This window comes from Falco biarmicus, chromosome 6 (assembly GCF_023638135.1).
Source record: "Falco biarmicus isolate bFalBia1 chromosome 6, bFalBia1.pri, whole genome shotgun sequence".
Taxonomy (NCBI): domain Eukaryota; kingdom Metazoa; phylum Chordata; class Aves; order Falconiformes; family Falconidae; genus Falco; species Falco biarmicus.
Genome location: NC_079293.1, coordinates 28,037,743 through 28,058,660, shown reverse-complemented (window position 1 = coordinate 28,058,660; position 20,918 = coordinate 28,037,743). Strand labels below are relative to the sequence as shown.

Genomic DNA, 20,918 nt, shown 5'->3' with positions numbered 1-20,918 from the left:
AGCTTCTTAACGTGCCATTTTGTTAGAGCTGAGCGCCATGCAGAAAAAGGAGGATGTGTATGGGGAAGGAGAAGAGGTAGCATGATGTTATGCTCCTCTGTAACTATCCATTTGCATTTCAATATAAAAAACTGGCCCTGCCCAGACCAGGCATAACTTTAGGCTCCAGCTGTTGGGCACACCCTTGTGAGCTGGCAGCCTTGCACGGCATCAAGGCAATTTTGCCAGATGCTCCATCTCAGTCAAGTTACAGTTTGAACCACAGCCACCTTTTAGGTCAAAAAGGAAAAGCTTCACACCAGTACAACAGTGATATAACCACTAACTTCAAAGTACAGTAATTACAGGTATTTCTTGTTCTTTTGGAAGGCAAGGAAATGAAAATAGATCCTATTCCCAGAAGACTAAAAACTTCCAGGAAAGTTTCCCATGTATCTACAATATGGTTCCAAAAATCTAAAATATACATAGAAGAAAAAAAGATGCATCAGGAATTTCCATGTGAAAATTAGACTATTAGGCAAATGCACTGTATAGGAGATAAGCTGCTGGCTACATGCGCACGTCCAACTAGACCTCTTTTTTCTTTACTCTTCTACAAGTAAAGCACTTGTGCAATCATTTCCTAAACCTGGGCTGGCTTCTGGATCCTCTGGCAGGGTAAGGACTCAGCAAAAAAGCTGGAGTATAAGGCTAAATGGAGCGATTTAGCCAAAGTACTTTAGCTAGACTGATCTAGCTAAAAGCTCTTTAGCTGAGGGGCCCTTGACTAAATCTCAGCTAAGATGCTTTAGCTAGATTGATTTAGCTAAAGCACCTTAACTAGCACATACTCCCTAAGCCAGGTTTCCCTTAATTCTTTGTCCTATGACAGAAGAAAATCATCCAGCTGATTTTCTCAGTCTCACAAAATTCACCCTACTGAAGCCCTAGAGACACCTGAAGAGTCAGATCTGTTCTTCATATTACGTGCAATTAATATTAGACAGTGGAGATACTGTTCCCTAGAAACTAGCCAGGATAGCTCATTTCGTCATAACTAAAGCAATTGTCCTATAAAACTAAAAAGGAGTGAACAAGATAGAGAAACTAATACAACTTTCATTTATACAGAAACCCAGGTAAACAGCCATTTCAGAACCAACGGATGTGTTCAGAGTATGTGGCCAATGCTCACACCTGAATCCCAGAAAACACAACAGAAATTGTGATAAGAGTTCAACAGCTTCACAAAATAAATATGGCAGTTCCCTCTGTGCACGTAAGCAAAAGGGATAGATATTCCATTTTACACTACTCAGACCGTTTTGTTTTCTTGTAGCCTAAAACATGGAAGTTGTTTTGATGCAAGAAAGACAGTAACTTGATTGAACAAGAGTCGGGGAGGCAAGAAAATAGAAGATTTTATACTCCCAACTAATGCAAGATGAACTCCAGATGCCTCCGTGGCTTTTCAGCATTATTATATGAGAAACAGCTAATAGTAGTTCTAAATGCTCAAGATAAACAAGCAAGGCTATGCACACAAATACACTGAAGTCTGTCCTGGAGAGCTATTATTTCAGTAGATGGGAAAATGGATGAAGGAAGAGAGGCAGAGAACTGAAGAAGGCAGGTCTTCTCGTTACAGCTCATTAATATGACAGTCGCAGAGCCACGAACAGCACATCTCCTACCTCTCAGTTTATTATTCACCCACTGAACCACACTCCTGCACAGAATGTAAAGCATGAAACAGCCCAGACGTAGTCACATACAGCGTCTCAGAAAGTATGGACTCTCACAAAGTATGGTGATTTACTTACTGCAGAGAAATACTGTTACGATCAAGCGTGTATGAATGTTTTATGTCTATCACACGAGAAAGCAACATAAAACGAGAGCAAGGACCAAAGATCTAGCTGAACTACACATAATGTACAGCTCACCTGACATATGGAAATGCATCCCTTTACCTACGCCAGTGTAAGAATACAGGTATTGACACTAACATGTGTGTTACCATTCATGGTCCTAGATTATAAATAAAAGAAGGCCACACAGTTGTATCAAGAGACCATCTAAATCCAGCATCTCTCTTCTAACAGTCACTGTAAGGCTGGGGGAGGGTGCAGAAGAAGAACATACAATACTTGCAGCCTTCCCCTTCAGCCACCTTCCAGCTGGGGATGTCTCAAGTCAGATGCGGTTTCTGTGTACTCACTAAGAGATTTCTCTCCTGTCACCCAATGAATGAAAGACAAAGAGATGCAAAGAGAATGAACCGCACAAAGAACCAGTTTATTTTGTTCTGAGCTTGACTCCTACTAGTCTTGTCTGAAACCATTTGATCTATTGATGCGAACAACTCTGCTAACTTATATTACAAAAGTAAGCACAAAAGCTCCCTTATTACTTACTTCACTGAAGGTTAAGAATGAAGCTACGTATGATCTACAAGTGACTCACTCACCAAGCTCACCTACAAGTAACTAACTTATGAAGCTTACATACCTTCAGCAAGTTATACCATACATTCTGTACATTGTGTTGGTCACATTTGGACAACAAGTAAAGAGCCATCTTTTCTTTGCTTTCTCTTTGGGTTTTGTTGGTGGCTTTTTTTTAAATTTAAAATTGCATACTATCATATAGCAAATGCAAGAAAAGCACAGTTTTCATAAATAATTAGCACAGTCATGCACATATTTAACACAGGATACGGGTTTTTTATTTTTCATGACTCTCACACTTTCTCCATAACAGGATACACTATTATATCAACACCGTGTCTGACAGAAACCTAGATTGTCTACTTACTATTTGTGATTTCCTTGGCATTGGTGCTGGTGGCTGGATCTGTGCCAAAGTATTTGTTGTAGAACCAGTTTGTGTTACTGGAATTTCACATACAGAAGATGACTCTCCTGCTCCTAAGGTAAGTAAAACAAGTAAATTTTAGGCATGCTTTAAAATAACAGTAAAAGTGATTCTACAAATTGAAACCAAATTAATTATTCTTTAAAAGATACAAATAATTTTATATCCCACAAGTATTTCATTTTTTAATGGTTCCTTCAAAATAAATGAACAGAATTTTTCTATCCTTTTCCTTACCAAAACAGGCCTGTTTTCCCAAAGACAACTGCCTAAGACCTTTAATACTGCAGACATGCTAAAAGAGAAAAAAGCCTATGACACAGATGAGAGCAGAACCAAATATTCCATTTCCCCATTTGCTCACTACAGACTGTGCGCTTTCAGCACCCTTCTTTCCTAGTAAAGACCATCATTATCAAGATGCTGTATCCTTCACAGGAGACTCCTGACACAGATGGCAAATAGTCATTAGCAAATTCCCCTTCGGTATGTCAAGCAAAACAAGAAAGAATCACAGTAAAACCCAATGAAACTAATAGATACAGTGGAAAGTAGGAGAAATTCCACTACAAACACCACAGAATCCACACAACTTTCCTTTGGACATTTTATTAATATGACATTAATGTAACGTCCCAAAGTAGTAGTTACTTTGAACAATGAAAAGTGCAGAATGAATAATGAACTCTGAATTCTGTTCATTATAATGAAAAGACAGATACTGATCTGCAATTTAATTACAAGTGACATTATATGAGCTTTGGATTTTCAAACTAGAAACACATCCTTCTATTCTAAAAGGTGTATCTGCTACCTTGTTTATGACACATGCAAATAAGAGAGTAAACTAAGGTTTTCATAATGCATCCTTTGTTTGAGTGGGATTTAGGTGAGGTTAGGAAAGATAAAGCCCAACTGGAATTGAATCTGGCAAGGGATGTCAAAGACAACAAGAAATGCTTCTGTAAATACGCAGGTAACTAAAGAAAATTTAGGGAAAATGTGGGTCCATTGCTCAATGAGATGAGGATCTGGTTACACAGGGCATGGAAAAGGCTGAGAAACTGAATGCCACTTTTGCCTCAGCCTTTACTAGCAAGAATGGTCTTCAGGAATCCCAGGTCCCAGAGACCAGGGGGAAATCTGGAGCAAGGAAGTGCGAAGTCCTGCACCTGGGGATGAACGAGCCCACGCGTCACTATATCTTGGTGGCCACCCAGATGGAAAGCAGGGCCAGAGGCAATAGGCACAAACTGAAACACAGGAGGAGCTATCTGAACATCAGGAGACACTTTGTTACTGTAAGGGTGACCCAGCACTGGCACAGGTTGTCCACGGAGGCTGTGGAGTCTCTATCCTGGAGATATTCAGAAGCTATCCGGACACGGCCTTGGGCAATCTCCAGAAGTCCCTTCTCAACTTCAGCCATTCTGTGATTCTGTTTCTTATTACACGGCCCCATTATTTACATTAATTGGCCCATAACTGTTCATGCTGAACAGCCTGAGGCGTCAGGGCCTACACAATCAAGAGAAACAAGAATCAGAATCATTTAGGGTGAAAAGACCTCTGACATCATCAAGTCCAACCACTAACCCAGGACTGCCAAGTCCATATCACATGTTTTTTGAACACCTCCAGGGATGGTGATTCCACCACCCCCCTGGGCAGCCTCATCCAATGCTTGACCACCCATTTGGTGAAGAAATTTTTCCTCATATCTGATCTAAACCTCCCCTGCCACAACCTGAGGCCATTCCCTCTTGTCCTGTCACTTGTTACCTGGGAGAAGTGACCGACCCCCACCTGCCCACAGCCTCCTTTCAGGCAGCTGTAGAGAGCGATAAGGTCACCCCTGAGCCTCCTCCTCTCCAGGCTAAACACCCCAGCCCCTCAGCCGCTCCTCATCAGACTTGTGCTCCAGACCCTTCCCCAGCCCCGCTGCCCGTCTCTGGACACGCTCCAGCCCCTCCAAGTCCCCCTTGCAGTGAGGGGCCCAAAGCTGAACACAGGATTCCAGGTGCGGCCTCACCGGTGCCCAGTACAGGGGGACGGTCACTGCCCTGGTCCTGCTGGCCACACTGTGTCTGACACAAGCCAGGGTGCTGCTGGCCCTCCTGGCCACCCGGGCACACCGCTGGCTCACGTTCAGCCGGCCATCAACCAGCATCAACACTCCACCCCAGATTGTTGTCACCTGTAAACTTACTGAGGGTGCACTCAATCCCCTTGTCCAGATCATCAATAAAGACATTAAACAGGACTGGCCCCAACACTGAGCCCTGGGGAACAGCACTTGTGACCGGCCACCAGCTGGATGTAACTCCATCCACCACCACTCCTTGGGCCCAGCCACCCAGCCAGCTTGTAACCCAGTGCAGAGCACACCCGTCCAAGCTGTGAGCAGCCAGTTTCTGCAGGAGACGGTGCCAAAGTCCAGAGAGACAACATCCACAGTCTTTCCCTCATCCAATAAATGGGTCATCTTGTTGTACAAGGAGATTGGGATTGTCAAGCAGGACTGGGCTTTCATAAACGCACCCTGGCTGGGCCTGATCCCCCGGTTATCCTGCACGTGCCACGTGATGGCACTGGGGATGATCTGCTCCATAACCTTCCCTGGCACCGAGGTCAGGCTGACAGGCCTGTAAGCTCCCCAGATCCACCTTCCTGCCCTTCTTGTAGAAGGGCATCACACAGCTAACCTCCAGTCTTCTGGGACCTCTCCAGCTTGCCAGGACTGTTGATGGATGATGGACAGTGGCTTGGCCACCAGCTCCCTCAGTTCCCTTGGGTGGATCCCATCCAGCCCCACAGACCTGTGTGTGTCCAAGCGGAGCAGCGGGTCACTGACCGTTGCCTCCTGGACTGTGGGGACTGCATTCTGCTCCTCGTCCCTGTCTTCCAGCTCAGGGGGCTGAGTACCCAGAAGGAAGCTCGTCTTGCGATTGAAGACTGAGGCAAAGAAAGCATTGAGTACCTCAGCCTTTTCCTCATCCTTTATGGCAATGTTCCCCACTGTATCAAATAAAGGATGCAGATTATCCTTGGCCCTCTTTTTGTTTCTAACGTATCCATAAAAACATTTTTTTTTGTATCTTTTACAGCAGTGGTCAGCCTGAGTTCTGGCTGGGCTTTTGCCTCTCTCTAAACCTTGCCCTGGATAACCTCGTGACATCCCTGTAGTCCTCTAGAGCTGTCTGCCCCTTCTTCCAAAGCTAGTAAACTCTCCTTTTTTCCCCGAGTTCCTGCCAAAGCTCTCTGTTCAACCAGGCTGGTCTTCTCCCCTGCCAGCTCATCTTTCATCACACGGGAACAGCCTGCTCCTGCGCTTTTAAGATGTCCTTCTTGAAGAATGTCCAGCCTTCCTGGACCCCTTGGCCCTTCAGGACTGTCTCCCAGGGGACTCTGTCAACCCGGCTCCTAAAGAGGCCAAAGTCAGCCCACTGAAAGTCCGAGGCAGTGGTTCTGCTGACCCCCTTCCTTACTTCTCCAATAACATCTCAGGATCACTATGCCCAAGACATCCTCCAACCACATCACCCACCAGTCCTTCCCTGTTTGTAAACAGCAGGTCCAGCTCGGGATCTCCCCTGGCTGCCTCACTGTCCAGCTGTGTCAGAAAGTTACCTTCCACAGACTCCAGGAACCTCCTGAACTGAATGATTGTACTGACTGTATTTAAATGTGTAAGGCAAATAAACCCCCCCCACACACTCTCCCTTAGACCGTTATAATGATAGCTTGATTACAATAAAATAAATGTCTAAACCACAATTACCAGTTTGTTGTAGGGAACCAAGTCCTCTGGACTGCCCTTTGTTAGTTAATCCAGATGGCTTCTCAGTCCTGTGCACAAAGTTAGAAATTCATCCATTTGAGAAACAAACAAGAACTTGAAACACAACAATACAGAGTAGTTTCCAAATAATAAAATTCTTGTCATGTCTTCTGTATATTCTGGTGACAACTGTTTTGCTTTTAAAAATACTACTTTGCTTCCGTATTTTTGATTATGCCAATTATAAGATGCACTTAATTAAAAAAGGCAGAAGAACAATATAGGCTTTATTACTGCAATTTGTGTAGAGCTGATTTTCTTTTCCTAAATTCTGAAGTTTCTTTCACTGCTATTTTAAAATTCTTTGTTAAAATCACGTATCCATACCAGTCAGTACATTACAGCAAGCTTCAGGAAGTTGCTTCTCCCTTTTACTTTGTATGGTGTATGCAATCAAAGGACTAGAAAGGGAGCTCAAAGGTAATTTACCTCCATCATTCACAAAGGATCAATCAAATATATTTATCTCACATACAAGCACACACATCTTCGTTTATTTTATAACTATCTAAGTTTGCATAGGCTGTACTCCGCCAAATTTTCAGCATCAGAGACTCCAAAACCTTCCCAGGTAGTTTACTGCTTTATTTCCTTATGCTTACTTTTGGAAAGCTTTCTGTAGTGTCTACCTGATTTTTTCTTGACATAGCTTAAATGAAAGTCTTCTTTTTTAGAGCCATTATGAGATGTAAAAAGGAATGGCATAATCCAACACTATGTATTTTGTATATATTTTATCTATTTTGTATCTATGCTACAATTTCTTTTTTAAAAAATGTAAGAGAATCTTCTTTGTTCCAAACTTTTCTCACAGGTCCTATTTTCTAGACTACTCATTACCTTATTCATCTGCCCTGGTTTCTGCCTCACTACAGCAGTCCAGCTGAGGCATTACTGATGTTCAGTCAACTGGAAGGATGAATTCATACACTTTGCAGGCTATAATCAAACAATACTATCTCTCTTTGACTCTTCCACAGCAGCATGAGTTGTCTGACTTCCTTTTATTTATGACTCACTATGTCCTTGCAGATCTTTCTTTTAAGGACTTTTGCTTAACCACACTCCGCTGCTCCCCATGCTTGTTTTTGTTGTTGATTGTTCCTAAGTGTTGCTTACTGAATGAAATCCCTCCCTTGACTATTATTCCAGTTTCTCAACTGCTTTCGATATAATCCTCTTTTCCAGTACACTTGTACCTCCTAACTTTGTTTCCTGAAAATTTAAAAACAGTTTTTTCTGTTCCAGGTCTCTGTACTCCTGCCATGAATGAAAATATTGAATGGAACTGAACCTAGTCAAAGTATATGAACAATAAATGGCACAATCAGACATAAGATCCCATTATCTCTTTTTTGTTATTAGATGAGAATTAGAAATGGATTACTCTTTGTGGCTTCTCAGTTCTATCACGGCTAAGCATTCTTTAGATATTCTGCAAGTCATACAATCTTAAATCACTAGGCTGTCTTGTGATCTGCTCCCTTAGTGCCTGCCTTCTGTTCATTCCCATACTCTAGAATACATCATTGGCAAAAGTATGCATGCTGTATAGATGACTTCCACGTTATATACCATAAAATTAAAAAGTTACTAATAATCATGAAGTATATTAAATATTAAAATGACATCAGTTACCCAGGAATAGGCTTTCTTTGAGAGATTCTACTAGGAGGTTGTGGGGGCAGCGGTGGTGGGGTTGGCTTTGTTTGTGGAAGAGCTGGTTGCTGTTTAGATTGCTGGTTCAAAGCTTCTATAATGCTGGCTGTTTTTGCCACTGGAGGCGGTGGTGCCGGAGAAAGCACATCTATAGAAGAAAGTTAGACAGTGAAGTGGAATTAAATTCCTATTTACCATTTTATTTCTTGTGTTCCCAGCACAGGATATTTTCCTGTTACAGGATTTACCCCAATCCAAGAAAAATGCTTTACTACCTGTAATCTATAACATAAACAGAAAGCAATCTTTCCATTGAAAGGAGGACCTCTTTGGAAAGAGGTTTACCTCTTGTTCCACCTAGCCAAGGTCAGAGAGCTCACAAGTACTTCAATTCATTCAAGCACTAAAGTACAAACAAAGAAAATTCTTACCAAAGTCCATAATTTTCTTGAAAATACAAGATCAGAATATATTTAATGAAATGCTACTAGTGTTTGCCCATCAAGACCTTCAGTTCATGTTTTATAGAAAAATAACTGAGGGAATAATATCTGAGAAGTTTTATTTAGAGGAATATCAAATCCTGTTACAATTAACATCTAAATAACTTCACATTACATTTAGCAATTAATTAAAATTTCTACTGAATTCTTGAAACCACAACAGCAGCTGGTAACGCATTAAAGCATCTTCTTGCATTCCTATGGTCTGCACCAACCAAGCACAACGTGGAGACATAGCCCCAGGCCTACATGTAACACTCATCTTTACAATTAGGGAGAAATGCGGCATTGCAACAACACATATATAAAAAGTGAAGAGCTCTTTCGCTCTAGTAATAGGTAGTATTTCCTGTTGACCCTGCACTACACCATACAGTCCTCACTAGGGCATCAGAGAAGACAGTTCATACAAAGTTACTGGATGGGAACGACAGGCCAAAGCTACAGTCACCAAAAGAGGAAGTATGAGTTGTGGAAATGGAAAAATAAGCCAACTATGATTAGATACAGCAGAAGGGAAAACAGGGGAAAGTGGAAACATACTTGTAGATGTTACACGCAATGGCGGCACAGGGGGATGAATAGCTGGTGGATCTGATGAAGACCTCTGCCTGCTTATACTTTCCACTCCTAAAGAATTTGTCTTCCACATTGCATTAGATGAAGAAATTGTCTGAATACCACTGCCAAGAACTGAAGGCTGAACTAAAAAGAGAGGAAAATACTGTATTATTATTATTGCTTACCCTAAGCACAAAGTGTTAATATTCACACCCGTGCTTTTAAAAATGGTGTAGCTATACCACTATTTCAGCAATAGGAACCATTGCCATCCTGCTGGAATGCCACAGCAGAAACCAGAGTCTGGTATGAAAAAAAAAATGACATACAAGTTTCTGGGTGAAGTCTTACTAACACTTTACCCAAGTAAAATTCATCCGCAGACATTACTTTAAAATACGTCAACACTTGAAAAAACAGAAATTTCTCAAGACGACAGAAGGCAAGTCTTGCTACCTTCTTTAATCCCTGACTGACAGCTGTAATCTTCTTGGGTACTGCAAGAAAAGAACTTTACTCTTGCATGAGCATTAGCAGACATTGCTGACTTAAAGCAAAACATCAGTTTTGTCTTGGAATTGACATAAAATTGCAATTCTGAATTTCATCCAAACAAGAAGGTATAATAGCTAGTCATGAAACAAAGTACAACTTTTGGGGGGCCTCCTAAATGACTCCATTCTTAAGCTGAAGAGCTGCCTCCCCAGTTCATAAAAACACACTACAGGTTTTCTTCATAAAGCCAGTAATTTGCACGTATCATGCCACTTCTCCCTACTCAGCACATGAGCATCATATCAAGAAAAGATGAAACAGAGTAAGGTATGAATAAATATTAGCTTGCAGGAAAAGCATAAAAGGCTCAGAAGACTTGGAGAACAGCCTAAAGCTAAGAAGATAAAGGAGTAATAATACACCGTAAGCATAACATCAACAACATCAGCAATCAACAAGAAGCTAAGATCAATGATACTATTACAGCTTTTAACTAAGAATATAAAATGATAGGCTAATACATTGCTAAAGTAAAGAATATGAGCTAATAATCTAAGCCAGGCAGCATGCTTTCTTGGCACGAGTTGCACTATACCACTGCCAAGTTGTCTGGGGTTGGGAATGAAATTAAAATGACGCTCTTTGAAAAGTGTCATTTAATCAAGGGTAAACAGTGGGTAAAATAGTATGGTTGGCCATGACTAAAATAATATCAAAGGGTAGAATAGTCTTTTTAACTACTCAATTGTATTACTAATTCAGAGATAGAATCTAACAGTTAGACTACGCAAACTCCTTGGGTAAATTTTCCTGTTTGGTGGGGGAAACACTCCTTTCCATCAAGGAAAAGAAGTGTCTAGATATTAAGCTTAGACTTTATGCAAAAATGTTAGATGAAAGGAACCCCACCTTGGTTAACTTCTGTATGTTGCTAAACTTCCCCCAGTCTCATGCCACCCTTTTTAAGTAACCCAATACCACGCTGTTCTATCGTTCTTAGTTTTTCTGTCTCCAAGATAACATATTAATCTGACTTTTATGCTGCAGCCACTTCTGTGAGACCAGTAACTTGACTTTTCATATTACACAGACATTCAATTTGCCATCTCAGACACAATCACTGGTATATGGAGTCTTGCATTCTGACCTCTGTACAGTCCTCCCAAAGGCAGAAGCCACTCACATATGCCTAGAACATTCCATGCTAATATCTCCTCTTAGGGAGTCTGAATTACAGCACCATAGAAAACCATGTGTTTGGACGGCCATTTTTCTTGAATTGAACTTTACATAAATTTAGCATCCATGAAAGCTGCTGGATTAATAGAGATACTAAAACAATGAATTACACCGCACATGTACTGTACAAAGAAGACCTATACAGATTTCTCTATGCTTCTTCACTATGATCCAAACAGATTACATATGAAGATAAGAATGATGTGCACAGTATCAGCTTTAATGATAGAGTTTTGCAAGCACACAACCCTTCTGAACCAGGATGAGGCATGTACATTTCACATTGTTTTGCTGATCAGGGTATAACCAGAAATTGGCAGTTAGATTTTGAGTCAGCTACCAGTTCTTTAAAATCATTCAGTTCTCCACATCATGACACTTACAATTTTATTTCAACAACCTTGAAGCATGTATTTAAGAGAAGACTTTGCAAGGTTAAACCCTCTCACGTTCTGCATATGCTCTCCATTCTCACAGGCCTTAAACAATTTTCCACAGCAGTCAAATGCTATTGAAATTGTACGTTTAAACGGAACTCTGACAATGACATCTTCAGGAAGCAGAAGTATGAAAAGATGGAATATAACAAAAACCAATTTGCTGAACTAACCTGACTGCAGCCTTCCTTTAAATAAATAATTTAACTCTACTGAGGTTACCTAGGCATTGTTTTCCCGAACACTATTGTGTGCTTTCTTGCAGGTATACTGAAAACCAAACTCAGAACAGGTTGTGCACATTCACTTCAAGTACATAAAATGAAGTTATCAATAAACTGTTCCAATACTTACCTGTGCAAAATAGCTGCAAAAGAAAACCTAAAAATGTAATAATATAAAAAAAGTTATGATCTCATTCTTCTAACATACAATGATATTGTCTGGTGTTAGTACCTTTGCCAATATTCCTTGGAGGTAGAGGAGGTGCACTACTTGTAACAGGTACTGCAGGCTGAATGGGAGGTGGACTGCCACTGAGTATTGCTCCGTATGTTTCGTTCTGTAATATACTTGGCATAAATCCTCTTTGCTTATCCTTAGCAATGTTTGCTGCATCTCTTGCCAAGGATGCTACATTAGGCTGAAGTTGGTTTGACCCAAGTTGATAGAAGCTGACAGGCCTGTCCTCTCTCCGATTGGGACTGGGTTGCTTAAACACAACAACAGAAGTAACTCACTGATACCACATTAGTTGTACTCATTTTGTTTATTAGTAGATAGAAAGTTAATAGTGTCTAGAAAGAAAAAATGCCTTCTAAGATGCATTTTTGTTGCTTTTAATACGTAATCTAAAAGCTACATTCCGCCCTCTTCAAGGCCAAGTAACTGTGAACATTAACAAAAGAAAGATTAAATGTGAATAGCATTTCAAAACAATTATTTTCTTATTTTCTCCTGTAGTAGAGTCTTATAGGATAATACTGTATCGCTATATACACAGGACTATACTCTTATCGATGGTCAATATAAATATTCAGACTGGATCCAGTAAAGTTTCCCTGCATCAAAATACCAGGTAATATTTTCAAAAGTAAATAAAACCCTGAAGATCCTAAGCCTCATCTGATGTTCAGCAGTATTAGATCCCAAATAGATGAGCGTGATCTCAAAAACCAGACAGAAATGTATCTAAGTATTCTACCTGTAGCTCAGCCTACAACAAACTATGAGCCAAAACTTCTCATGAATTCTTTTTAGCTCACTAATACCATGGGACAAGTTCGTGAGATTACTTCAGTTGGCAGCAGGAATGGAACATTGCTCATCCCATGCAACTTATCAAATGAGATCTAATTAGTTATCTGGGACTTACAGCAAGTCATCTGCTTGCTATGCACACTTATCATTATTCCTCCTGTTTGAACAGCAAGCGTAGCAATAACTGTTATCAAATGATAATTAAAATAGCTGGAGTTATAAATTCATGGGGCTAGTACAGGAACGGGTTGTAACAATTCACAGCTCAGAGAACATAAGTATGCCTTTAGAAATAGTGTTACATAAACATGTCGCTGACGTACTGTCAGTATGAAATTAAAATAAACATTTATAGTAATAGCATTTAGCCAGAATAAAGATTTACACCAACAGTATCACAAATAAACAATCTATTTTCATCTGAATATATTCAATACTTACTCTGGAGTGATCATGTAGGGCCTTCAGACATGTTATAGCACAACATTATAGCTCAAAGATCTATTAGAATAACGTACTTGACAGCAGATGCATTAATCCCTACGTTTACTTCGGTTTAGCAGCCTTACTCCTCGCTGGCTGACACTCTCCATTCCCTGACCTCTCCACTGTCCCGATTCTGCTGTTTGTTTCCGTCCACACTTGCTTCTGCTTTCTAAACCAGCAGAAAATTATTTTTTGTTTTGTTGATTTGGCTTTGCACTGGTTTACCAAACTGGAACAGCTCAATACGGCAAAACGTGTGCCAGAATGCAGGCAAAATATGAGGCAGGACCAGGCCAGCTGGTGTGTGGAATGGCAGCAGAAACCAGTTGGATTGTCTTAGCCTTCTTTTAGTTTAGGCTCTCTTTTATAGGAAAACTGCTGAACTAAAAAACCCTTAAATTTCAGACATGACCTTTTCTGACAGAGATTACAAAATCTATTTGATTGCTTTACCAGAAAGAGAGAAGCCCAACAGCTTGACATCTATAAACAGAGCCCAGACGTGATCCTAAGCAACAGCAGTATTCACTAGTGCATCCAATGTAGTCACAGACACAAGTCTGTGATTAATAGTCCTTAATCTCCTTTTAAATGTCCCTGTAGTATAAGCCTATTAATAGTGGGTATTGAAGTTGCAGTTTCATTACTTTAGTTTCATTGCTGAGTAGCAGGGAACTTCCTATATGAGATGGAGCTCAGGGACTAGCCAAAAAGAGAATGCTCAACCGAAGAAAGCAACTGGCAATAATGAAGCGAAGGAAAAACAGATCCAAAGTACACATTTAGGGTGTCCCAGAAAGGGATTTGCTTGATACCTAGTTGTAAATTACCCAAAAAATTTTACAGCCGAAAAAAATTAAATCTCCAAAACATAACAAAGTTTCAAGCTGCTTTATCAAAAAGAGGTCATTGTTACTGCTGTTACTATCTGAACGGTGGTACAATATATAGGAATACATAAATACCGGGACAGAATATGAAAGCTCACCCAGAAGAAGCTGGTTTTATCAGCTCACAGATTCCAGATTCTTGCACCGATACCAAAATTGTCAAGGAAAATCTTAAGACTCTAAAGGTAGCAACTGTGCTTTGAAAGGGATGACTCGTGACATGTTTTTTGCTCTTTGTTGCTAGTTCAAGTCAAGCACCAGAGGTAATAGCCATCTTGGACTAAAAAGATAGGAAGGACATGGGGAGAAGAATTCTATGCAGACAAAATCTTGCGAAAATGGTATTTTGCAACAGAGGAAACTTATTGGTGTCAAAATTAGTCTTCAAAACATTAGGACAATTCAATGGTTTGATGACCTAGCATTTTTAAAGACATCCTGTGAAGGCAAAAATGAACCTATGGCTGTCAGGATTTAGTATTTCTGAAAACAGACAAATCCAACACACAAGATTTGCTTTTACATTATGAATTATTAGCAATTCATGCCTTAGCTGAGATGGGGACTTTGCAAAAGAAGTATTAAAATGCTAAAACTTGTAGAAAGAAAAAAGTCAAATTTCACTATCCAGAAGAGAAAGGGGTTTTTGCAAGCTACTTTCAAGAGAAAAAAAGGTTGTGCTAACAACTGAAGATTAACTAACATAAAGCCTATTGTGTATTCCTTGTACTTTATAAGGGATGCAGAAAAGGAATAAACAATCATAACACTGCACACAGAAAAAGAACAAAATCATGTGTTCAATACTTAATATGGAATACTTCAAATTACGAAAGTTTCAGAATGTCATTAGTATTTAGGAGCCTATATGCCATTTCAAATTATTTGGCCTCTAGAAACCTAAACCATTTTAAAGTGTTGTTCAGGCATCCCAACATGGTAGTTCGTTCCCTGTTGACATGTTTAGGTGCTGCAGTTGGTCCCTAAATTGGGAAATTAAATTCTGAAAATGCTTTGAAGTTCCTATGCTACTGGAACGCTTCGTAATATTTACAATATGACCATCCTTGGAGATACAAAAAAGCCATCTGGACATGGTCCTGGGCAACTGGCTCTAGTGACCCTGCTTTAGCAGGGAGGTTGGACCAGATAACCTCCAGAGGTCACTTCCAACCCCAACCATTCTCTGATTCTGGACCCAACAGCACCACAACACCATCAGAAATTTCAGGTATGAGAAGAGAGAAAACCAAAAATACTTCTACATGAAGATTTATAATTAAGACCCTACCCTGCTATTAATGGACATAGCTTATTTAATGCACAAGTTTAGTTCTACTGAAGACAAGCTGATGCATAAACTGTTCCAAAATTAAAGCTATGTGCTCACAAACGTGAGAAGATACTATAAGGCCCGTCTTTGGAAAGGCAATTTTCCTAGGTCATGCTAGTTCTGCTTCATGATCAGCAGATCTAAATATTCCTGATGTATTGAAAAAAACTATTGACTCCATTAAAAAAAAAGATACCACATCTGGGTAATCATCATTTGATCATCACATGTTGATATGTTCTATAACTTATATTAAAGAGGAAAAAGAAGACAAACTAAAATTTAAGGAACTAAAATTTAAGCTATTACATTTTACTATAGAACTTTATTTCACAGTGCCTTCATACCTGTAGTAAAAAGTAGTGTTACTGAAACCATTGTGAACATCATGCTCACACATCTATATGTACAGAAAAAAAAAAATATTGATACACACCTGCAGCTTCTCATCCACATCATCATCACTTTCATCAAGATCTTCATGGAGTAACCGCCATTCATATTCTACATGAACATGAGAATTAAATCTTCCAGACAGTGCTTGAGTAAGCTAAGGGAAAAAAAAAAAAAAAAAAAAAAAAGAAAAAAAAAGACTGTTAACACCTGTTATGGGCAGTACTTATTCTAAAACAACATATTTAAAACCAAACAAAAGCCACATAAAGAAAGAACCTCGGTTTCTAAGTACTAATTTTATTTTAAAAACAGATTTCGGTAATCTGGAAATTACTGTACTGGGCTAAGCTTAAAGAATTATGCTCTGTGACCAAATACAACATAAAGAAATCTAAAGCAACCAGTCTTTTCATTAACCACTCTAGGTCCATTCTCCATTTTCTGAGAATAAGCACCACATCCTATTTGCTTTGCTTTAGAAATTCCAAGTCAAAGAAATTAACTGCAATGGCACTTGTTTTTTTTTTTAATCAGACTCACTTGTGAAGAAGCCCTGAACCCACTAATCCATTTTTCTTGTTTACTAAAAGTAGTGACAGCATACAACTTGTCTTGACAAAAAATCACAAAATGGTTTGGGCTGGAACAGACTTTTGAAGGTTATCTAGTGTTGTGTTGTTGTCCCTACCCGCTCATAGGCTGCGACATCTTCCACTAGCTCAGGTTGCTCAAAGTCCCATCCAATGTAACATTGAGCACTTCCAACAATGTGGCATCCACAACTTCTCTGGGCAACAAGAAAATGGCCTTCATCCATGTCCCTCACCCATAAAAAGTACTTCAGTGATGCCATTTCAGTAAGACATGAGACACTTAGAATCACAGAATCACTTAGGTTGAAAAAGACCTTTGAGATCATCAAGTCCAACTGTGTACCTAACACTGCCAAGTCCACCACCAAACCATGTCCCTAGACACCACATCTACATATCTTTTCAAATACCTCCACAGATGGTGATTCCACCACCTCCCTGGGCAGCCTCATCCAATGTTTGACCACCCATTTGGTGAAGAAATTTTCCTCATATCCAATCTAAACCTCCCCTGCCACAACCTGAGGCCATTCCCTCTTGTCCTGTCACTTGTTACCTGGGAGAAGTGACCGACCCCCACCTGCCCACAGCCTCCTTTCAGGCAGCTGTAGAGAGCGATAAGGTCCCCCCTGAGCCTCCTCCTCTCCAGGCTAAACACCCCAGCCCCTCAGCCGCTCCTCATCAGACTTGTGCTCCAGACCCTTCCCCAGCCCCGCTGCCCGTCTCTGGACACGCTCCAGCCCCTCCAAGTCCCCCTTGCAGTGAGGGGCCCAAAGCTGAACACAGGATTCCAGGTGCGGCCTCACCGGTGCCCAGTACAGGGGGACGGTCACTGCCCTGGTCCTGCTGGCCACACTGTGTCTGACACAAGCCAGGGTGCTGCTGGCCCTCCTGGCCACCTGGGCACACCGCTGGCTCACGTTCAGCCGGCCATCAACCAGCACCCCCAGGCCCTTTCCCACCAGGCACTTTCCAGCCGCTCTGCCCCAGCCTGTAGTGCTGCCTGGGGTTGTTGTGACCCAAGGGCAGGACCCGGCACTGAGCCTTGTTGAACCTCATACAACTGGCCTTGGCCCATCGGTCCCAGCTGTCCAGATCCCTCTGTAGAGCCTTCCTGCCCTCAAGCAGATCAACACTCCCCCCAGCTTGGTGGTGTCTGCAAATTACTGAAGGGATCCTACTTGTGGATCTGGGACTAATAGCTCAAACAGTATAATTCGTGGGCTCCAAGAAGTTTAGCCTTTTCAAAGCATCTGAAAAGAAATGTGGTTTTCTTCTTAAACACATCTAACTTATGATATAACTATTTGTAAGCCTACAACTATTCTGTCTGGAATATATTAGTCGCATATTTAACTGTAAATGTTAAATATTCAGACATGATTCTGTTCAAAAATACACAAACATACAATAATATGCCATACTTACCAACTCTTCACAGTGAGTATGTTTTAAACGTTTAGCTATATCAAGTGGTGCCTCTCCTGATTCGTTAGCTATATTACAGCAAGAAAAGAAAATTATGATGATAGCTGTCACTATTAACATGACCATTGCTAAAGATAAAGACAAACCTACAGGTACATAGTGAAGAACTAGACCAACACACTCTAAAGTTCATCTCTTTTCTTCACATGTTGGTCCAACTCATACCAACCCTCTGAATGTAACAAGCAGTAGCAACCTAACATGTCATATATATGGAATGATAGCCATGAAATGGCAAGTATAAAACTAGACAAGGTATCAGCCAAAACTCTTGGTACTTACTTATCTAGATTTGTTAAAATAACAAGTCTAATGTGTAAGGAAATTTTAAGCTTGAAATAAACACTGAATACTGGTGTGAGTTTTTTTATAATGAAGATTGTCTTCACAGAATTATGATAAACAATTGAGGAGAAAATGCAATTCTTCCACATTCACTGTTTCTTATCTGAAGCAGTGACGAATACGAAATTGAAGTACACATTACCCTTTTACCTATTTCAATAGAAGCCTTCCCTCTCAGCAGCAGTTTGAGGCACTCGACGTTGTCTGTCAGACAGCAGTAATGCAGGGCTGTGCTACCTTTACATGTTTGCTTATCTAGATTGCCACTATTGGAGTACAAAAAAGAAGAAAGCTGATTAAACTTAGTTTCCTATCCTATATTAATAAACCTTTCTCATTACAAGATTTTCAAAGAATAAAATTACATTTGCAAATACTAGAATTAGTTTTAGTATTTATATTACTTGACATAAAAGCAGTATCAATAATAGTTTTCCATACACTTACCTGTTCTGCACTAAAAAGTCAACTATATGAAGGGATGTTCGATCAACTGACCTAACAGCAAGGTGAAGTGCCGTTTCATCTTGCTCCTAAGAATAAAAAAAAAAAAAGAGGACATTTGTTTTTTCTGATCTACAGAGAAGCAGGAATTTTACGAAGACACCAATTAGATCAATTAAAACTTTTCATTTCAAAATATCAAGACATGCTACCATTAAAACATGTCTTGTGAAGACTTTTATTGCTTCCCTTTTGTTTCTTTGAAGTAAACAAAAAAGTGGGTTGAAAACTAATAGATTACTGATTGATTTCATATTTAACATTTTAACACATTTAAAATAATGACAGTGTATAGAAACTGTTTTAGATAATATCTTCTGTTACCATTAAATTATGTCCCTAAAAGGACAAGTGTTCAGAACAGTGTTTCAAATCTTATTTACAAATAAGAAAAAAAAAAACCCAGCCATTTTTGATTAATGAAAGCATATTGCACTTATAACAATTTGTCCAATAAAATTTACAATACTTACATGGCCATTGGCCAGTGGAATTTTTTCTGTGAGATCCACACCGTCAGCATATACTTGGACTAATCCAAGAATGTCTCTTGATTTGACTGCTTCACAAAGAGCGTGCAATTTAGCTGCATTGTCAGCATGCTTTTTCCTTGCGTATTTTCTCTCAATATACTTGGCAGTAATATAATCTTTTCTTGCATTCCTGAAATTGAATATAATTTACTTCTATAACTTTTAGCAGAAGATACACATTAGAATTTCCATAAATACATGCAAGTAATTTGAAATAAAATCTGGGAAAGACTATTTCTCATTCAGTAAAATTTTTCTTTTTAAATATGCATGTAAGACATGCAGTCTCGTATTTCCAGTATGAAACACAGCTACAGAAGAAGATTCAAACATCCAGTATGAAGACAGATGATGAATTTTCCCCTCTGAACTCTGGTGTGAAGCTGAGATCAAGATTACCCAGGTCTAGGTACAGAAGATACATCAAAGCTTCATAATGCTGGTTTGTTAAGAGCAGCCTTGCAGGTTTATGTTTACCTAACTTGAACTCCTACACATGCTGGAAAGAGACAGAAGGCATGGGATACAAAAATATGTCTTACACCTCTGATGCATAGACTATCCAGGCCTTGGATCTGTATTGACAGCAGCGAGTACGTTCTGTAAAGCAACTCTGGATCACAACTGTAACAGGGAGGATGTAGTGGAGCGTTTAGTTTCACCTCTGAACTGAGGTGAAGACTTAGAACACTTGAATCAGCATATGAGTTACCCCTTCTGCTGTTGATACTCAACCAACAAATGACTACTCTTCCAATCACAGCAAGAGGGGAGCTTGCATGCCTCCCAAAGGCATAACTCCTTACCAGCTTTTGGGATGTATGTAACACCGCACAGAAGACATGTAACAAAGTCATACTTTATCATCTAGATACTACATAATGGGCAAAAAGAAAAAAAATCAAATAAATTCAATCAATGGATAGCTCTTATTCCTAAAGCATATGAGAGTATGCCTTCACAGTTAAAAAAAAAAGCCAGTCTTCAGGTTCTCATTTCATTAAATGAAATGTTGATATGCAGAAGTATCAAACTAAATGATTTATCTTAAATATGAATATTTAGAAGTCTTCGTATGCTATTGATTCAGCATTGTCAAATCATTAGTATTTCTAATTATTAATATTCTCTATTATTACTGATAGTACTGACACTTGAATATAATTGGCAAGAATTATTTAAACTGCATGGTTTAATGCTGGTTCTGTCGGAATGGTGAAAGTCCAAATAACGTAAAATCAGCTTAATCCAAAGCCAATTCTTTTGGGCTTGTTTCTGCATCATTTACTAGCTCTTTTCTGATAGAGTAATACCCAGCCAAGTAGCCAGCTGTTTTTGCTGTGTCTCTGCCATCACCGTTCAGTTTTTTTCAAGGAATTCAATTAAATATTCTGTCTTCATTCCACATAGTTATGGACTTAAGTCCTAGGTATAGCTTCTAAACACTAGGTGTTCAGTATCTTTCAGGTAACACGTGCACCTTATTCTGGTTCTGT

At 39.8% G+C, this 20,918-nt stretch overlaps 1 protein-coding gene across 3 annotated transcripts in view; it reads right to left on the bottom strand.

Annotated features, from left to right (window-relative positions):
• Positions 1–20,918, bottom strand: part of ASAP2 (ArfGAP with SH3 domain, ankyrin repeat and PH domain 2) — a 96,360-nt gene that overhangs the window by 4,856 nt on the left and 70,586 nt on the right. Inside the window, exons 17-26 of one of the 3 annotated variants that reach the window (XM_056343752.1) lie at positions 19,363–19,552; positions 18,833–18,918; positions 18,536–18,651; positions 17,981–18,048; positions 16,000–16,113; positions 12,051–12,306; positions 9,406–9,567; positions 8,339–8,507; positions 6,641–6,708; positions 2,800–2,912 (exon numbers count right to left, since the gene is read on the bottom strand). In XM_056343752.1, the coding sequence (XP_056199727.1) occupies positions 2,800–2,912; positions 6,641–6,708; positions 8,339–8,507; positions 9,406–9,567; positions 12,051–12,306; positions 16,000–16,113; positions 17,981–18,048; positions 18,536–18,651; positions 18,833–18,918; positions 19,363–19,552 (1,342 nt within the window). Of the gene's footprint in view, positions 1–2,799; positions 2,913–3,452; positions 5,878–6,640; positions 6,709–8,338; positions 8,508–9,405; positions 9,568–12,050; positions 12,307–15,999; positions 16,114–17,980; positions 18,049–18,535; positions 18,652–18,832; positions 18,919–19,362; positions 19,553–20,918 lie in introns of those variants that run through there. The other 2 variants (XM_056343751.1, XM_056343753.1) reach the window with 2 other exon arrangements.